Source organism: Scomber scombrus, chromosome 17 (genome assembly GCF_963691925.1).
Source record: "Scomber scombrus chromosome 17, fScoSco1.1, whole genome shotgun sequence".
Classification (NCBI taxonomy): Eukaryota; Metazoa; Chordata; class Actinopteri; order Scombriformes; family Scombridae; genus Scomber; species Scomber scombrus.
In genome coordinates, this window is record NC_084986.1 from 3,749,204 (window position 1) to 3,770,250 (window position 21,047).

The 21,047-nt window shown below is 41.1% G+C and overlaps 1 protein-coding gene across 1 annotated transcript in view; it reads right to left on the reverse strand.

Moving 5' to 3' along the window:
* Positions 1–20,268, reverse strand: part of aig1 (androgen-induced 1 (H. sapiens)) — a gene marked incomplete in the record, with an annotated part of 21,618 nt that extends 1,350 nt beyond the window's left edge. The window contains 3 exon segments of the mRNA XM_062436895.1: positions 11,647–11,748; positions 14,520–14,675; positions 19,973–20,268. Of these exon segments, the coding sequence (XP_062292879.1) occupies positions 11,647–11,748; positions 14,520–14,675; positions 19,973–20,113 (399 nt within the window).
* Between the last annotated feature and the right edge of the window lie 779 nt (positions 20,269–21,047).

A 21,047-nucleotide genomic window follows, 5' to 3' on the forward strand; every position in this document is an offset into this window, starting at 1 on the left:
AACTATATAACCTTCATGTCGTCCAAATGAGTCAAATCTTCATCTATGTTTCAACGTTACAGTGTTTTTAGTAGCAAAGTCTTTTTTGTTACTATGGTTACACCACAGCTCAACAGGGAAACACTAAGAGGGAATTTGATGCTAAAAAGACTGTAAATGTGTCAGATATCACTTGATATGACTAACTCAGACTGATGAAGCTCAATAGAAGCTGATCATCTACTTTTTAAATGATGACTTTACTCATTAAAATCTGTTTTTTTTAGACTGAGCATATCTTCCTTTCTGCAGAGTCGATCATTGCTGCATGTGCAGTAACACAAAGCAAAAAGCAGTTCAAGCCGAGCACATTTTTTTGCATGACAACTGATGAATTTAAAGGCGTTCGGAGACATTTGTTTCCTAACCGTACCTAACACGAAACTCAAACTCATGATTCAGTATTGGAGCTTTTTGTACTGTACACTGTAAAAAGAGAAGGGGGGAAGAAGAGGGGGAAGAGAGAGGAGAAGGGGGGGGGGGGGGGGGGGGCAGGCCGCTGTGTCGCATCCCCATCTGTTTTTTTTCAGGTTTCCCCTCTGAGGATCTTATATAAAAAAATTCAAAAAAGGATGCCAAGTATGTGCAAACTAACAAGAGTAACAACATCTCAGTGCTTAAATTCTAGGTTTCCCTCCCATCATTATACTGTAAACACACACACACGCACACACGCACACACACACACACACACACGCACACACGCACACACACACACACACACACACACCCTGACGCTGCACTTTTACCCAGTGTATCTCGGCCGTGTTTAAGTTTAGTCTCCGCCGCTCGTAAATAACACTTTATTCTCTCTGTCTCTCTCTCTCTCTTTTTTGTATCTAGGTCTCTTTCTCTATCTCTGCACTCTCTATCCCCCCCCCCCCCCCAAAGAGGTTTTGTGGTTTCGCTCGAGCGGCCAGCTTTTCTGCCTCTGTGGAAAATCCCCCCCTTCTCTCCCTCTCTCTCTCTCTCTTTCGGCAAACAGCGGTGGTTCGATACTGTGGTCTGAGGCTAAAAACAGGACAAACCATTTCACACAGAGATACACAGCAGGGGGGTGGGGGGGGGACACAGACTGTACAAAACAACATGTTGTAAATAAATAAATAAATGAATAAATGGATGAAGCCACCGTGGTGTGACCGTGACCCGTTAGTTTGTGGATTCCCATTTTGAGGTGTTGAATCGACCGTCGCCAGCTTGTTTTGTTGTTGTTGTTTTTCGGAGCCAGAAGGTTGAACAAGAGGACGGAGCTAGTGTTAGTGTTAGTTAATGTTAGCGTTAGTGGTTAGCACAGTGCATTTACAGTCTGTGTTTTAACTGTGATATTGCTAATGGTAATGCTCATTATAGCAAGTTAAAAAGAGGATTAAAACAAAACATACTCGCCAGAAAAACTGAGCAGCCGACTTCTTAGAGCGTTTTTTAGTTCAACCAAATGTTTAACACGACAACTCAAATGTTAGCAGTTAATTTTCATCAACTGAAAACACACTAAAGTAGTGATAGTTACGTTTATACTCCATCTCTTATCTGGAGTTATGTTCATGGATGTATCATAAGAGCGGGACATCGGACCAATAATGTTTATTGGGTGGCAGGGTTTTTTTTTTTTCCTGCAATACCGCAAGTGACCACTAGGAAAAACGGCTGTTATAACACATTCATGTAATGTTCGAGCCGATGGAGTCGCCCCCTGCTGGTCATTATACAGAATGCAGGTTTAAGGCATTTCTACATTGGCCTCATATTTTCAGACCTGGAGCTTCCTCTCTTGGCTAGGAGTGGGTCACATGGTTGAGGTTAGGGTCACATGGTTGAGGTTAGGGTCACATGGTTGAGGTTAGGGTCACATGTTTGAGGTTAGGGTCACATGTTTGAGGTTAGGGTCACATGGTTGAGGTTAGGGATCACATGGTTGAGGTTAGGGTCACATGGTTGAGGTGAGGGTCACATGTTTGAGGTTAGGGTCACATGTTTGAGGTTAGGGTCACATGGTTGAGGTTGGGGGTCACATGGTTGAGGTTAGGGTCACATGGTTGAGGTGAGGGTCACATGTTTGAGGTTAGGGTCACATGTTTGAGGTTAGGGTCACATGGTTGAGGTTAGGGTCACATGTTTGAGGTTAGGGTCACATGTTTGAGGTTAGGGTCACATGGTTGAGGTTGGGGGTCACATGGTTGAGGTTGGGGATCACATGTTTGAGGTTAGGGTCACATGTTTGAGGTTAGGGTCAGGGTCACATGTTTGAGGTTAGGGTCACATGGTTGAGGTCAGGGTCACATGTTTGAGGTTAGGGTCACATGGTTGAGGTGAGGGTCACATGGTTGAGGTTAGGGTCACATGGTTGAGGTTGGGGGTCACATGGTTGAGGTTGGGGATCACATGGTTGAGGCTAGGGTCACATGGTTGAGGTTAGGGTCACATGGTTGAGGTGAGGGTCACATGTTTGAGGTTAGGGTCACATGGTTGAGGTGAGGGTCACATGTTTGAGGTTAGGGTCACATGTTTGAGGTTAGGGTCACATGGTTGAGGTTAGGGTCACATGGTTGAGGTGAGGGTCACATGTTTGAGGTTAGGGTCACATGTTTGAGGTTAGGGTCACATGGTTGAGGTTAGGGTCACATGGTTGAGGTTGGGGATCACATGTTTGAGGTTGGGGATCACATGTTTGAGGTTAGGGTCACATGTTTGAGGTTAGGGATCACATGGTTGAGGTTAAGGTCACATGTTTGAGGTTAGGGTCACATGTTTGAGGTTAGGGTCACATGGTTGAGGTGAGGGTCACATGTTTGAGGTTGGGGATCACATGTTTGAGGTTAGGGTCACATGGTTGAGGTTAGGGTCACATGGTTGAGGTTAGGGTCACATGTTTGAGGTTGGGGATCACATGTTTGAGGTTAGGGTCACATGGTTGAGGTTAGGGTCACATGTTTGAGGTTGGGGATCACATGTTTGAGGTTAGGGTCACATGGTTGAGGTTAGGGTCACATGTTTGAGGTTGGGGATCACATGTTTGAGGTTAGGGTCACATGGTTGAGGTTAGGGTCACATGGTTGAGGTTAGGGTCACATGTTTGAGGTTGGGGATCACATGTTTGAGGTTAGGGTCACATGTTTGAGGTTAGGGTCACATGGTTGAGGTTGGGGTCACATGGTTTGAGGTTAGGGTCACATGGTTGAGGTTGGGGATCACACGGGTCAAATGTTTTCCAGCGGCGATGAATCGACACTGATGCATCAGAAATAGATTCACTCTGTGTGAACTGAGAGTCGACCGTGACGAAGTCTGACTGCAGCTTTTCTGACTAAATGGAGCTTTTATTTCTCTGGTTTGCGGTCGGTTTGAATAACAGTCGCACATGAGAACAGCTGACTGAGGTCGTCCTGCTCCCATGATGCTTTGACAGCGACTCCAAGACTCATGAGACGAGTTACTGAATGTGTGTGTTTGTCTCTATGCATGTAAATGTGGGTCAATGACATGTGTTTTTGTGTGTTCATGTGGTTTAGTCAAATTTAAACTTAAAATGTGAAAATAAACGTATGAATAACTTGCACATGTTCTTTTTTTGTACACCCAGCATCAAATCTCTGGTTTAAAAATGTAAAAACCTCTCTGTCATTTACCAAATAATCAATAATGAATATAATATAATTAGCTGCAGCTCTACAGTATGTATAATATATGTGTATATAAGTATGTGTACAAATAAATGAATATAAGTTTAGTTTATTTTGCACAAAAAAGATACATAGAAGTGCGATATTATTTATTCACTAAGGGTTGTGCAGACTGTATGCATGCTGTTGTTTTAATGGTTTTTTATTATTTTCCTCTGCTACAAAGGGAACAAGCACTTGAATGTCATTGTGCTGTCGTGCAATGACAATAAAGGTATTCAATTCAATTCAATTCAATTCAATACACAGTGCAGGGAGAGGCAGAAAACCCAAATGGGCTCATTTAAAGCCTCCACGTAAAACATTATACATTTCACAATATTGCAATAATATGACCAAATAACCAAATAATTACAATATGTATAATAACATATACATTTAGCATTGTGTTTTATCCTTTACCTGCTGTTTATAAAGCACTTCATTATCACTGATTTAGCTAAATACTATATGAATACCCTGTTTATGGGGCATAGTAAAGAATAAAGCTGCCTGTAAATGCAATATTTTTAATTTCTGTAGCTTATTAATTGATCTCTTATCCTGACGACTATGGGTGGGTTAGGGTTAGGTAGTGCAGGTCATGATTTCGCCATCCTAGGAAAAAAAAAATCAGAATATGATGAGGTGTTATTCAGTTATCTGCAGCCTCACTGTTAAGATGCCACTAAATCCTCCACACTGCACCTTTAAATTATCATCTTATGTACTTAGTCTAATAATTCTGCTTTAGTAGGTATGATTTGTCTAAAATTTCACTTAAAAACTCATAAATTTAATGTCATGAGTCAAAATCTTTAGTACTAATGTGTCGTTTTTAATGTTCAAAATTCACAATTTGTCATCATTTACTCACTAAATCTCTTAATTCTGGTTTATCAGGTATAATTTATGTTGTAATTTTGATGTTTTATCTTAAAAATTTAACTTCAAAGTGTCTCAAATTATAATAGTATCTCATAATTCGGGTTATGTCCACTTTTTAAACATGTCAACCAGCATCTCGTCTCACCGACAGAAGCAGACTCACTAAGAAAAGTTACATTTTTAGTGTCCAGCTTAAAGTTTATTTCAATTTAACGACAGAAATCTACTTTTTTTCCTTTTTCCAAGTTTATTTGATGCTGACTCGCAGTCATATTCAAGCCCAAGACAACAGTTTTAATATCTTTGGATAAAACTTCTGCATCCTTTGACAGAATTTAAAATAAACTGCGGGTTTGGCTTCACAGCATACGATTACAGAGAGATGAATCTGGGCGCGGCCGAGTTTTTAAGAGGTCAAAGTTCAGCAGCTGATTCGGACCGGTGCCGATAACAAAGCTTTTTTTTAAACTGAACTCCGTCTGAACCCTGAAAATTAAACGATAAGTCTCCTGTTGACATTTTTTTCTCTCAACAGTTTTCTCACTTAAGGAGCTTATCATGTCACAGCGGGACAATCGGGTTCCACTTTCTCTCCGAACACCATCGCAGAATGAAACTGTGACTGAATCTGAACTCAAGCCTGCAGCAACGCGGAGCAGCGCTGAAGCCTTTCTGAGTTCATGTGAAGCAAACAGACTCTAATATTTGTTTGTTTATACTTAATATATTCCACACTGCACATTTCCTCTTTTCATCTTCTGACCTAGAGCTTTTATTTTAAAACTAATAAAGCCTAAAGCTTGAAACTGTTGCTGTGCTTTAACTCTCCAGAGATTATCCTGGTTCAGCTGCAACTAATCATCACTTCCCCGATCAATTAATCTGCCGATTATGTTCCTGATTAATCATTTAGTCAGAAAACTGTTAATTCCCCCACGATGCATGGTGTCGTCCTCCCGGGTCAAATTGACCCCGTCTGTTTTGACTGTTCCTTCTTTCCTTCCTTCCTTCTGTCCTTCCTCCCTCCCTCCTTCTCTTTCTTTCCTCCCTCCCTTCATCCCCCTTTCTTCCTTCCTTTTGTCCTTCTTTCCTTCCCTCCTTCCTCCTTCTCTCTTTCTTTCCTCCCCCCTTCCTTCCTTCCTTCCTTCCTCTTTTCCTTTCTCCCTCCCTCCCTCCCTCCTTCCTTCTTTCCTCCCTCCATCCTACCTTCCTACCTTCCATCATCCTTCCTTCCTCCCTCCTTTCCTTCCTTCCTTCCTTCACCCCTCCTTTCCTTCCTCTCTCTTTCCTCCCTCCCTTCATCCCCTGTCTTCCTTCCTTTTGTCTTTCCTTCCCTCCCTCCTTCCTTCCTCCCTCCTTTCCTTCCTCTCTCTTTCCTCCCTCCCTTCATCCCCCTTTCTTCCTTCCTTTTGTCCTTCCTTCCCTCCCTCCCTCCTTCCTCCCTTCCTTCCTTCCTCACCCCCTCCTTTCCCCCCTTTCTCCTTTTCTTTCCTTCCTTCCTTCCTCCCTCCCTTCCTTCCTCCCTCCCTTCCTCCCTCCTTTCCTTCCTTCCTTCCTTCCTTCCTTGACTCGAAGACAACAGGAGGGTTAAATGCCTTTTTTTTCATTTAGTTCATTTAGTTAAAATGAGGAGTTAACTGGATGACATCAACCTTATTTCATCCCAAAAATGAAATAAGAGATCAGCAGCTGGCTGGAGAGAGATCACTGATGTTAATAATTACACAGAAAGTCATTTTAGTTCATTTTAAACTAAAATATTACAATTTGTTTCTCTAAATTAATTAAATATGTTCTAAAGTTTGTTGTTATCTGTAAATCATAGTTAATAAATAACTTATGTGTTTATTATTGGTTGCTAGGAAGGAAAACAATGCTTAAAAAGAAAAAGAGTGACAGGAGGAGGAACAGCAGAGTAACTGAATGCACACACACACACACACACACACACACACACAAAGTGCTAACAACGTGATTAGAGCAGAGGGACGATAAAGGTTAAATGCGGTTGCTGATCACAGGTTCATCTGTATGTGTGAACGCCTGTGTGTGTAGGTGTGTGTGTGTGTGTGTGTGTGTGTGTGTAGGTGTGTGTGTGTGTGTGTCACAGGTCAAAGGTGTCACAGTGTGAGACTATAATCCTCTGTTGCTAGGAGAAACCTGGCTCTGTGTGTGTGTGTGTGTGTGTGTGTGTGTGTGTGTGTGTGTGTGTGTGTGTGTGTGTGTGTGTGTGTGTGTGTGTGAGAGTGTGTGTGTGTGTGAGAGTGTGAGTGAGTGTGTGTGTGTGTGTGTGTCTGTGTGTGTGTGTGTGTGTGTGTGTTGGCCTTTATGAATGTGAGGCTGAAGGAGAACACACACACACACACACACACACACACACACACACATTATTACATCATTATAGAGTTGATATGTTTTGATGACAGATTTAATGTAGAAAAACTAACAAATATTTGGTTGTTTTATCATTTTAGTTCAAATGTTACCATCAGATGACAACAGACACACATTTATATAAAAATATGGACAAAAAACTTCCTAAAAATGTGACCACAGTTATGAAAATAGATGAAAAGTGTTTTAATTCAAATAAAAGTACACTAGCATTGTTTTTACAAGTCAAACTTATAACATATTAGGTAAAGGAACAGAATAAATACACTGTAATGAAATAATAAAAACTAGTACTATTAGCAGTACTAATGAAAAGCAGCTCTGGTGACAGTAATCCCTGAAATGTGAGCAGCAGCCAGCTTTCACAGTGGTTGGCAAGATTAATCTGAGGGATTAAAGATGATTACTGGTGGAGAAAAAACCAAAAAAAAAACCTAAAAACTAAATTCTTCTACATAAAATTGTGTTTATTTATCAGACTTTTCTCTCATATTTAGGTCCTTATTTTGTGGACTTACTGCAATATATAGTTTTACTTCTTCAGATCAAATCAAAACTATATGATACTCAAACAGGAAGCTGTGAAGAGGCGTCCAAAGTAGAATATACTGTCACTTTAAGGGTCCATAAAGTTTCCACAGTTGCTCCCAGTAAAAACCTCAAAGGTCGACTACTGTCTTCAACACAGAACATAAACATTTATCCTACAGTAAAAGTCCTTAAAGAGAATATATCAGGCAAATTTCCACTTCTATATTTATATTCTGTGTCTCTACTTTAATATGTTTACATGCTTTAAAGTTAAAAATCTCCTTATTTATCTTCTACTGGCTCTTTATGCAGCCGCTCAGTTCAGCCTCTGTTTTAGTTCCTGTCTCTTTAAGCCCCGCCTCCTCCCTCTGCTCTGATTGGTCGGCTTCCTCCAGCTCCAAAAACCTACATAAACAAACTATAGTAGCTTAATTTTTTATGATTTGTCTTTAATTTGCTCATTATTATTTTAGCCAAATTCTACATTCTTGAAGAGATGATCATCCTATAAGACTTTTTAAACAACGTGACCTAAACTTTTATCTTCAAATCAAACTAAGTCTAAAAAAAATCAATCAGAAATTTACCAAAACTATTAATTTATGCAAATGCTTCAGATATTTACCCAAAATAAATAAATATATTGTCTTTATTTTGTATTGTTTGTTATTGTATTGTATCTTTTTACTCACTGCTTTCATGAAATTGACAAAAATATGTTCTATCTTATGTTATAAGTCTATTGTAAAATGTCAACAAATATTAAAAAATTAAATTTAAAAACATAATTTTTTTAAAGAATTCAACAGATTTTTAGTTTTTCTTGTTATTAACTAAAAATATAAACTCCTCAAATACGACATATACCATATCCAATCTGAATATATCCAAATATACAACGTTAATTCATTTTCTGGAGACTTATCCTAACCTTAACTTTAACCACTTATCCAATAATCAGCTTTTTTGTGATTGGACAGACGACTTTTGTCCCTAATTAACTGATACTAAGTCTGAAATTAGTCCCTAAAAGTAGCCTACGACAAACCACACACACACTCATTTTATAAGATCTTGTTCTTTACTCTATAAAGGAAACTTCTGAAGTACTTGTGTACACGTTCGAGCAAGAATGAGGCAACTTGAACGACCTGCAGAGCAACTTTAGTGAGAAAAGCAACTAAAAAACGGCCGTTTGTGAGCCGAGCAAACAATACGACATCATCACAGGGAGTTAAAAAATCCTGCAGGCAGCATTTTAACATATGTTCTTCTCAAGTTTTGGCAGCATGATTTATCTCCTTTAAATCACACGAGGAACATGTATCTAAGAGCTCAAGTATCGGTACTAATTGATTAGTAACTGAGAGCCACGTTATTGTTTATTATACGTTCACCCTTAAATCACTTCCAACTGCTGTTAAAACACAATATATTAAACTACTGCATCTTTTTTTTCTTTTCTTCTCCCACTCTCACTCTCTACATCTGTTGACCCCTCCCTCCTCCGAAGGGAATGGCCACATGGTTGCCGTGGCAGCCGGTACAAATAAACAACAGTGATACCATGGATTACTGCAAAATATTTACAACCACGCTGGACCCGGACAGAAAACACACACTTTCTCACGTTTTCTCTCTCTCTCTGTCTCTCACACACACATGCACAGACGCGCACACACACACACACACACATGCACAGACACACACACATGCACACACACACAAACTTTCTCACGTTTTCTCTCTCTGTCTCTCACACACATGCACAGACATACAGACACACACACATGCACAGACATACAGACACACACATGCACAGACACACACACACACACACACACACACACATGCACAGACATACAGACACACACATGCACAGACACACACACACACATGCACAGACACACAGACAAACACACACACACACACACACAGAGACAGAGAGAAAGGAGTTGGTGGAGTTCTGATTGTTTTGGTCCTTGACAACGCCGCCATAGCAACCACTCAGCTATTACATCACCTCCTGGAGTAGAAGAAGAGACACCAAACACACATGCACACACACACACACACACACACACACAATCTTTGTGTCTTTCAATTAAAGTAGTGTTATGGGAATGATCTTTTTTTTTAAAAACACAAAACACACACCACCTCACCTCTCTCTCTGTGTGTGTGTGTGCGTGTGTGTGTGTGTGTGTGTGTGTGTGTGTGTGTGTGTGTGTGCGTGCGTGTGTGTGTGCGTGCGTGTCGACAGTACGCTCAGTGTTCTGGCAGTAGAGGAAGTTTGACGGGGAGGTTTTGCATATTACGTACAGGGTGCTGGAACAATGTCAGATTATCTCACAGGCTGATTGAAACACACACACACACACACACACACACACACACACACACACACACACACACAGCCGATGTCGTTATCAGTCATGCGACACGGTGTGCAGCGTGTTAGTCGCTGTCTAAACATTAGATTAAACCTTCTTCCTCTAGATGGCAAATCAAAGCCGACGACCGGCCGCTGACTTCTATTCAAATCCGGAGGTTCACCCGCAGCAGCTCTCAGCTCTGATAAGAATAATCGAGCACTTTATGAAGTTTATAATCCACTGATAGGAGTAATGACCCAAAGAAAGGGACTAATTTTAGATGTGTGTTGCCATGTCGAATTAATTTCATTATTGATGAATGTGTGGAATATTTTTCTCAATTAATCAATTAGGTGTTAAAATGATGGAAAGTGTCGATCATCCCGATAAACAGTCTATAACTCAGAGATGTTCAGTTTACTGTCATAGAAACTAAAAATATTAAATTATTCACATTTCAGAAGCTGGAATCAGAGAATTTAGACATTTTATTCTTTAAAAAAATGACTGAAAATGATTAATCGATTATCAGAATAGTTGGTGATTCATTTAATAGTTGGCAGCTAATTGATTAATCGACTAATCGTTGCAGCTTTAGGATATAATCTATGATAAAGAGACCTGCACACAACCTACACAAAAAGTGCAAAGCAAAGTTGAGTTAATTGAATATTTTCTGTCATTGACTGAATTTTTGAAACGATGTCGGAAAAATCTAAAGGCTATGCGTCATTTTGACAGATGACACTGAAGGTGATCAACTGTGTCTTTAAGTTATTCACACTCTTGTCTATTTGGTGTGTAGCCATAATCTAGTCTTTGGTCTTACATGCATGACCTCATTGTTTAGGTGACTTTAGACGTAAATACAAACTATAGCAACAATGTGACGGCAGATGTGAGTGTCCGAAGTTTCTTTAAAAAGTTTGATAATTGACGGTGTTGCTAAACCAGGTGAAAAAAGACGGATGCAGCGGAGGATGCAAGAAACAACTGATAACGTGAGGCGAGAGAAAATGTGATGAATGTTTCAGGTGAGGAAGAGACGACTTTCATGACAGTAAAGTGTGTGACATCACGCTGAAACATACACCTTATTAATCCTGCACACAGATCACATCGCAGAGGTAAATAAATCTATCGAAAAAGTAAAAAATGTATAATAATAATGACTGAATTTGACTGAACACTTTCTGTCAAAGTGACGGACGATGAGAAAGTCTGATAATCGATCAGTTTCAGTGTTGAGCTTTGCAGATGTGAGACAGATGCAAGGTCAGCAAAAAACCAAAAACCTGCACAAAGATTAAAAAAAACCCTCCTCCAGCATGTTTTGAGTCTGTGAGCGGTTGCCATGGCGGCCACCCAGCTACCATTTCCTCTTGATTGATCCGTCGGCTCTCTGCTGGCGAAGACGAGCATCATTCAAGGAAAAAACTCAGAAGGCCAAGCAGTAACAAAAATAAATAAAAAATCAGCTCCCGTGTCGTTTCCCCTCTCTATAAGTTTCTGTGGTTGCCATGGCGACTCACCGTGTGACCATGGGACAGCAGAGAGCTCGCTGTCTGAAAGCAGCTTCAGGGTGATTTTCGACACCCTGAGATTTCATTTCTACTTACAAATGTAACTTTATTTAACTATTTAAGCTCCTGGAACTGATCTGCTGCTCCGTTAAATAAAGATTCAACTTCAGGAAACTTTATTTATTGCCTTTTTTTTTTAAACTCAGCGAATGAAAAAAAAACAGTGTGACTCACCATGCCGTGGTTGAGCCACTGAGGGATGAAGTTGTCCAGTAGTCTGGGGTAGACCAGTTCTCTGTCGTACAGGTAGAGGGACCAGAACGTAAAGACCACAAACTACACAGAGAGAGAGAGAGAGAGAGAGAGAGAGAGAGAGAGAGAGAGAGAGAGAGAGAGAGAGAGAGAGAGAGAGAGAGGAAGAGAGAGAGAGAGAGAGAGAGAGAGAGACAGAGAGACAGAGAGAGAGGGAGAGAGAGACAGAGGGAGAGAGAGACAGAGGGAGAGAGAGAGAGAGAGAGACAGAGGGAGAGAGAGAGAGAGAGAGACAGAGAGAAAGAGAGACAGAGGGAGAGAGAGAGAAACAGAGAGACAAAGAGAGGGAGAGAAAGACAGAGGGAGAGAGAGACAGAGGGTGAGAGAGAGAGAGAGAGAGACAGAGGAGAGAGAGAGGAGAGAGAGACAGAGAGGAAAGAGAGACAGAGGGGAGAGAGGAGAGAGAAGCAGAGAGAGCAAAGAGAGGGGAGAGAGAGGAACAGAGGGAGAGAGAGACGAGAGAGAGAGAGGGAGAGAGAGAGAGAGAGACAGAGGGAGAGAGAGAGAGAGAGAGACAGAGAGAAAGAGAGACAGAGGGAGAGAGAGAGAAACAGAGAGACAAAGAGAGGGAGAGAGAGACAGAGGAGAGAGAGAGACAGAGGGAGGAGAGAGAGAGAGAGAGACAGAGAGGAAAGAGAGACAGAGGGAGAGGAGAGAGAGGACAGAGGGGAGAGAGAGACCAGAAGGAGAGAAGAGAGGGAGGGAGAGAGAGAGAGAGAGAGAGAGAGAGAGAGATAGAGAGAGGAGAGAGAGAGAGGGGAAGTAAAGTAGTCATGTGTGATAGTGTGCACATATCAATGTTTACTAACACATTATACAATAATAAGTATCATATCATAATAATTTATATGATATAAATAACCTATATAACTATACCTACTATATCTGGGCACATTACAGCCACATGTAGATAACTAGAGGACAATGAAACCATTGGCAGGACTGTGTATTATATTACTCGTGTGTGTGCTCATGCCTTTAAGTCCTCATACGTGTGCATGAGGACAAACAACACAATGACCAACTCATTATAAAATGCTGCATAGCTTTTGCTCCAATAAAAGCCAGAAACATAAAATATATCAGATTTGTTTCCAGCTTTTTCTCTGATGCCTCCGTACGAGCTGTGAGTGTAAAGAAGAGCATCACATCCTCACAAACACACTTACATAGATCTAAATGTTTAGTCTGGGTTTTTGGGATGCATCCAGAACATCCTGCAGGGAGATCCGGACACCTTTCCATCCTGAATGACGTGTTAACAGACTCCTGGTCTAACGTATCTCCAGCAGACGTTCTGGACCAGAGCCAGACGCTGCTCTGCAGGACGGGGGTGGAATTACCTGACCACCATCTGGGCTCCAGTTCGAGGCATGTGAACCAAACACCCCCCCTTCACCCCACCACCATCACCCTATTGTACCCTGACCGACGTGTTCTCTGCTTTCAACGGGCCAACGGTGGCAGGAACACACACACACACACACACACACACACACACACACACACACACACACACACACACACACACACACACACACACACACACACACACACACACACACACACACACACACACACACACACACACACACATACGTTGCACCTGTGTGTCATATAAACAAACAGACTTCCACATTTTTCCAGTCTTGCACACAAAAGGAGCTGCCCACATATAAACATTTAACATATGCACATACACACACACACACACACACACACATGCACGCATACAACACATACATCAGGAGCTACACACACACACACACACCTGCAGGCACAGACACACACACTTTCCCTATCAGGCAGGCCAGGTTTCCAGACATTAGCTGTGGTGATAATCATGTCTATTGTGCTGCGTGTAAACTGAACTCTGTGCCCACACGGCAACTCACACAGTCGGCTACGTGCCAGCTGACCTCTGCTATAGGTGTGTGTGTGTGTGTGTGTGTGTGTGTGTGTGTGTGTGTGTGTGTGTGTGTGTGTGTGTGTGTGTGTGTGTGTGTGTGTGTCTGTGTAACAGAGGAAGAGAGAGGATGTGTTGTGGCAATCACTATATACTGTGTGCGGTCATGTGTGTATGTGTGTGTGTGTGTGTTGTATGCATGCATGTGTGTGTATGTGTGGTATGCATATTTGTGTGTGTGTGTGTGTGTGTGTGTGTGTGTGTGTGTATGTGTGTGTGTGTCAAAACTAGAATACAGTTGTGGTCAGATACAGGGCACCTTGCCAGCTAAATACTTATAAAAAAGTGTATGTGTGTTTTTATGTGTGTGTGTGTGTGTGTGTGTGTGTGTGTGTGTGTGTGTGTGTGTGTGTGTGTGTGTGTGTGTGTGTGTGTGTGGCTACTTTTGTGGACACATATCAGGCATGGTATCAGTTATGTTGTTGGAAAAGAAGCAGATTTTTCTGCCTGCAAGTCAAAACTAAGGACTGTTTTTTAGTGATGATGTCATAGTGTTCGCCGTCTGTTGGTCGCCTTTCTCACTGAAGTTGCTCCACAGGTTCTTCGAGTTGTCTAATCGCATATTTTGAATCTGATTCGTGCTCGAACATGTACAGTCAGAGCAGTTTGGTCTTTAAATTGATCCTTTAAACTCTCATGTTTGTTGATTTATTGATCACTTAGAAATCCAGATGTTTATTTCAGAGATGATTTCGAAACTTCTGACACTAGAGACGCAGATATGGAGGGAAAGAGTGAGCCGGGCTGATCCTTCCTGCTGTATTGTGTTGTACAGTAAGTGTGCGTGTGCGTGTGTGTGTGTGTGGTGTGCATCCATCCATCTGCTCACCGCTCCGACAGGGAAAGCCAGGACGGCCATCATCCAGTCCCTCAGGCCAATCAGCTTCCTCAGCTGCCTCTCCTGCTCCCTGCTGTCGCCTCCTTTAGTCAGTAGACTGGACACGTCGATCAGCACGCACAGGCCGAAGAACACCGCCTGGATCACCTGCAGAGAGACGGAGAGAGAGAGAGAGGGAGAGAGAGAGAGAGAGAGAGAGAGAGAGAGAGAGAGAGAGAGAGAGACGGAGAGATCAGCAGCAGTAAAACCTGTCTTTATTTTAAACAGCTGACAAACACTTCAAAGAGTTACAAGAGAGAGAAAGAGCTGAGGCAGGAGATTCAGCAGCACTACAAAGAAGGAGAGAGGAAGAAGAAGAGGGAAGGAAAAGAGGAGTTCAGAGAGGATGAGAGGATGAAAGACAGGACATGAAAGTAAAAACTGCACTGCGGTCAAAGCAGCTTCATTTTGAGATGGATTCACTTTTTCTTTAACCCTGCTGTTGTCTTCGAGTCAAGGAAAGAAGGAAAGGGGGAAGGAAGGGAAGGGAGGAAGGATAGGAGGAAGGGAGGGAGGAAGAAGGAAGGAAAGGAGGGAGGGAGGAAGGAAGGAAAGGAGGGAGGAAGAAGGAAGGAAAGGAGGGAGGGAGGGAGAGAGGAAGGAAGGGAGGAAGGGAGGAAGGGAGGAAGGGAAGGGAGGAAGAAGGAAGGAAAGGAGGAAGGGAGGGAGGAAGAAGGAAGGAAAGGAGGGAGGAAGGAAGGAAAGGAGGGATGGAAGGAGGGAGGAAGGAAGGGAGGAAGGAAGGAAGAAGGAAGGAAAGAAGGAAGGGAGGAAGGAAAGGCAGGGAGGAAAGAGAGAGAGAAGGAAGGACAGACAGAAGGAAGGAAGGGAGGAAAGAAGGAACAGTGAAAACAGACGGGGTCAATTTGACCCGGGAGGACGACACAAAGGTTAAAGGTTAAAGGTTAAACCTGCTTCTACTTCAGTCACAGATTTCACACATTTCACAGATTGATTTTCAGCATCTTTAAGAGAGTAAAGAGAGACTTCTAATCTCATTTCTGTGTATAAGAACACAAGCGGCTCTGTGCTTGAGGTGGAAGACAAGGCTGGGCAATATATCATTTATTAACATGTTTCATCCATCAGACTATTGTTGCCTTCAGGCGTCGTCGTATTTACCGTATTTTATAAAAACACTTTAAAACGACACACCTAATGTTTGACTTCTGAAGGAAAAATGATCTGAATCTTCTCAGTTTGTTGTCCCTAAACTTACTTCTTGAACTCTTAAATGCAACCAAAAAAAAGAAAGAAAAAAAAAGAAAGAGAGATTTGCAAATTTGCATGTTATTGCCAGTTGCCTAGCGACGCAGATCCCACAATTTAAACCACATGAATGCTAAACATATCTCTTGATTTCCCATGTTGAATATGCAGCCTCACCAACTCCACTTGAAAAACTGCACACGCACACACACACACACACACACACACACACACACACACACACACACACACACACACACACACACACACACACACACACACACACACACACACACACACACTCGCACACACACACACACACACACACAGATGTTCTAAGAGCACATGATGTCACATTTGAATTAAATGTATTACACATGACCATAAGCCTTTATTTTCTCCTTTTTAACAGCGTGATGTGTTCATGTGCAGAAGTATTGATTAGAAACACTAACAGCAGCTCTTCTGCAAATATATCTCGTACTTCTGAGACACAATATGAAACAAAACATGCTTTAAATCGACACAAACTCTTATAATAAATACATTAACATGAGTATTTAGTGACGGATGAATCATTGTTTCAGAGGGAGCTGCAGGACGTTAAGTGAATTGTGGTGCTCTGTGTTTTAACCCCTCTGTGTAATGAAACACCCCCATCGATAAGTTCACTATGATGGATCGGACCTTCTTTTAGCAGAGGAAGATGGAGAGGATGCACACATGCACACACACACACACACACACACACACACACACACACACACATTGGGAGTATCAGTTGTTTCCCGCTGGGTGAAGAGATGGCCGGACATTGGAGGCATTTTTGGGCTTTAATGCTATCAGCGGCTGCAGTGCATGTGTGTGTGTGTGTGTGTGTGTGTGTGTGTGTGTGTGTGTGTGTGTGTGTGTGTTTGTGTGTCTCTACTAACAAAATATTGTGCTGACATCAGTACAGATCTACAGTAGGAATGCCTGAGTTAGCTCTCCTGCTACATGAGTAATGGGTTTCTATGAGAAGTCAGCTAGCGATGAGGCTCTGATCAGTAATCACACACACACACACACACACACACACACACACACACACACACACACACACACACACAAACACACACACACACACACAATCAAAGCATCTGTATTCGTGTCTGCATTTCAGTGTCAGTACAGCACACATTTACAGGGTTTCATGTTGCACGCGTTCTCACACACATACTCACACACACACACACACACACACACACACACACACACACACACACACACACACACATGCTATGATGCCAGATGTTACAGCGGTGTGTGTTTCCTGGCTGCTGGTGTGTACTGGTCATTAACGACACAGTTAACCAGGAGGAGAGGTCTAATGTGGAAAATATGACACAGCAATTTCTCTCACACACACACACACACACACACACACACACACACACACACAGTCAATTATCAGTCGATACATTATTAGCATTTGGGTCCAGATGACTGTTATCATGAATACTGAATAATGCTTCATGTGAAGAGCTGCAACAAAAAAATGTAAAGATATTAATTTTTTTTTATCATCATGCATGACAGAAAAAAATGCTCACAGTCAAGAAGCTGTAACCAGCACATTTCCACGATTTAGCTTTAAAAATGATGATTATCAGCTGAAAGTTGCAGCTCTATATCTCTCTACTTTATACTCTTTAAGTCTTCAGTTACGTTTCACAGCCTTTCCTCGACATCAGTTCATACATTACCAGAATGAAATGCAATCATCACAAACAGGACTAACATCTTGGCTGATTATAAACTAATATCTCCTTAATTTTTCGCCAATATTGCGCAACAGCAAACAGCTAAAGCACACGTTTCTGTGACAGTCTGAACTACAGCTACAACTAAAGATCATTTACATCATCAATTAAAATGCTGATTATTTTCTTGATTAAACGATTAATCTTAAAAAAAAAGCTAAAAAAAAAAAGAGTGAAAAAATGTCATTCTCAATTTACTCATTTTGTCCGACCAACATCCAAAACCTAAAGATTTATAATTAAAGTCACATACGACAAATAAATAAAAGCAGCAAATCCTCAATTTTGAGAAACTGACACCAGAGAATATTTTGTGCTTTTGTTTGAAAAATGCCAGAAACCAAAACTAAAATTATAAAAGTAGCTGCTAATTAATATTCTCTTAATCTAATAAGTGATTAATCAATTAAATGATGGGAGCTCTAGTCTGAACAGCTCATATAGGCGATGCAACACAGTGCATGTAACAATAAGCTAAAGATAAGTAAAGATAAATAAATTAAAAGAAAAAAACCTGTCGATTCGGTCGTTCGACACAAACGTCCTGCTGACTGTTAGTTTAAGATAATGATGTTTGTATAGCTGCTTATAACTCTGTAGAGTCACTGCTAATATTTAGATGCTCTGTTTGTGAACGACTCAAACAATCCACTGTCTCTTTGGGAATGTGTGTATGAGCTCATTGTTCTCAGAGAGGATGAATTAGAGCTCTCTGTGTGTGTGTGTGTGTGTGTGTGTGTGTGTGTGTGTGTGTGTGTGTGTGTGTGTGTGTGTGTGTGTGTGTGTGTGTGTGTGTGTGTGTGTGTGTGTTTTCACTGCCAATTATAGTTTAATCTAATTTAACCTCAGAATCTATAACACACATGAAGCCTTATGCATAAAGAAGCACCTCCACTGTTATATAGCTTTTATAAACTTGCTGCTGCTTTTTTGCTTCTTCTTTTTTTAACAGCGTGCATTTTTTTCTAAACCTTCACTGTTTGGTCAAAATGTTTATTTCAATGTTTTACTCCAATGTTTTTTTAAGCCTAAACAGGGTCGGGGGCTGCAAACTATATATGTATATGTATATATAGAGCTTAGTATATTTATATACCCAGGATAAATCAAAATGCTCTGCAGGAAATCAAATCAAATAAAACAAAATGTAACATCTGCTTCACTTCTTTTTCCTGATGTTTATCTGTATTATAACTAGAGCCAGACCGATATATCATTAACTCATATTATCAGTCGATATATCGGTATCAGTCCGTGTATCAATACAATATTGTCATGCCAAATATCGCTATACCAAGCTGTATGGATTTTTCCCCCACCTTTAATGTTTACCTACATAGGGTGGATTAGGGTAATATGCGACATTGACTAATGTGGGACAACTAAGCTCCAGTGCATTTATCTCTTTTTCTATTAGATTATTTTAAAGCTAACTAGTACATGCGTACTGTGTAAATTATATTGTTTAAAATTACACGTGAACATACAGGCTACTAGTTTCTTAACCTAAAACTACAGGTACATTTCATAACGTTTTGACAGATAAAGCTGCTTTGTATAACTCAAAGTATTTCTAAGCTTAGAAACTAGTTTCCCACATTACTAAATCTACTAATTCTGAAATGATTTGACACGAGGGACATTAATATAAGTGCCATGTTCCTTTTGAGAGTATAATATCTAAAGATTGTCTTCTGGTTTAACAAGGAAACATCTCAGGGATTCCATAATGATATAAGATGTTGATATAATGTGTTGGATTCATATGTGAATAAGGTAAACAAGTCAGAATTGCAAAAAAGTGTCCCACATTACCCTAATCTACCTTATATTATCCCAATTACAAACGATACAGTACAACACAGAAATAATAAATAAGACTCTAAATCCTGAACTGTGGCTTTCAAAGCATCAACTATAAGCTGAGAGTTATTTATGGGAAGTATTGTGCACTATTAGTTCTCCTCTGACAGTGAAACGTATGCATATTGATCTGTTTCCTGGAGGCTGAACAGCTTCTAATAGCTATATAGAATGAATGGTGTATGTATGGGCGCGCGCTGCACGCTCCCGCGCTAGGACATCGATTGTGACACACAGTCCCGTCTGCACGGTAACACCTGTTCCGGTTCAAACACACACACACACACTAGCCTGCACGTTTACAGCTACAATAGCGACTCAGCAGAGGAAACAATGATATTTAGTACCATTTCCGGTCTAATTAAACATTAAACATTAAACATTAAACATTAAACAATGAATGAAGGAATAATCATTACAACGTGCAGCACGGTGAGAGAGGCTGCAGCTGCACTGACTGAGCTAAGCTACCGGGGGAGGAGGAGGAGGAGTGTTTAAGGGTTAAAAACACAATGAAATATCCGCTCTCACCAGGTCGATGAAGGTCAGAAACTTCCAGCTGCCTCCGTATGTCTGGTGAGCAGGCATGTCCAGAGCTTTGTAGTGGCAGAGGATGGAGAAATAAGACAGCAGGATGGCGACCCGCAGGACCTGAGACGGGATCAGCGCCATGATGCTTCTCTCTCTGTGTGTGTGTGTCTCTGTGTGTGTTTACCTGTGTTGCACCTGTCTCTGCCCCCCCTCCCCTTATCTACCTCTGCTGCTGCTCCTTAGTGGTACCTGTCTTTACCCCCCTCTTGTCTCTCCTAGCATGTCCTCCTGCAACCCCCCCCACCTCTGTCTACTGCTTCCGTGTTATGATGATGATGATGATGCAAGGGGGAGGGGAAGAGTGTCTACTGTCTGCAGCCTGCACACACACACACACACACACACACACACACACACACACACACACACACACACACACACACACACACACACACACAATTAATATGCAATGAATATATATATAAAAGTGTAGTTTTAAATGCATAAAACATTTATTGTGTCATAATATTTATAATAATAATGATGTTGTTTAATTAAAGGCTGCAATAAGAAGTACTCAGATCATTCAGTACTAATAAAGTTAAGTATTAATAAAGCAATGTAAAAGTCCTGCATGAAAAATACTACTTCAGTATAAATATAATATAGTTATTACTAGTTAAAGTATCACAGTAGTATGCAGTATTACAGTAACAGTACTGCAGTATTATGAGTGATGTAGTATGCAGTATTACAGTAAAAGTACTGCAGTATTATAGTGATGTAGTATGCAGTATTACAGTAAAAGTACTGCAGTATTATGAGCGATGTAGTATGCAGTATTACAGTAAAAGTAGTGGTTTGGTCCTCTGACTGATATATTATTATTATGACATCATTAGATTATTAATAGTGAAGCATCAGTGTTAGAGCAGCATGTTACTGTTGTAGCTGCTGGAGGTGGAGCTAGTTTACACTACTTTATATACAGTTAGCTAGTTTAGTCCAGTGGTTCCCAACCTAGGGGTGGGGCCCCTCCAAAGGGTCAGCAGGTAAATATGAGGGGTCAGGCCCT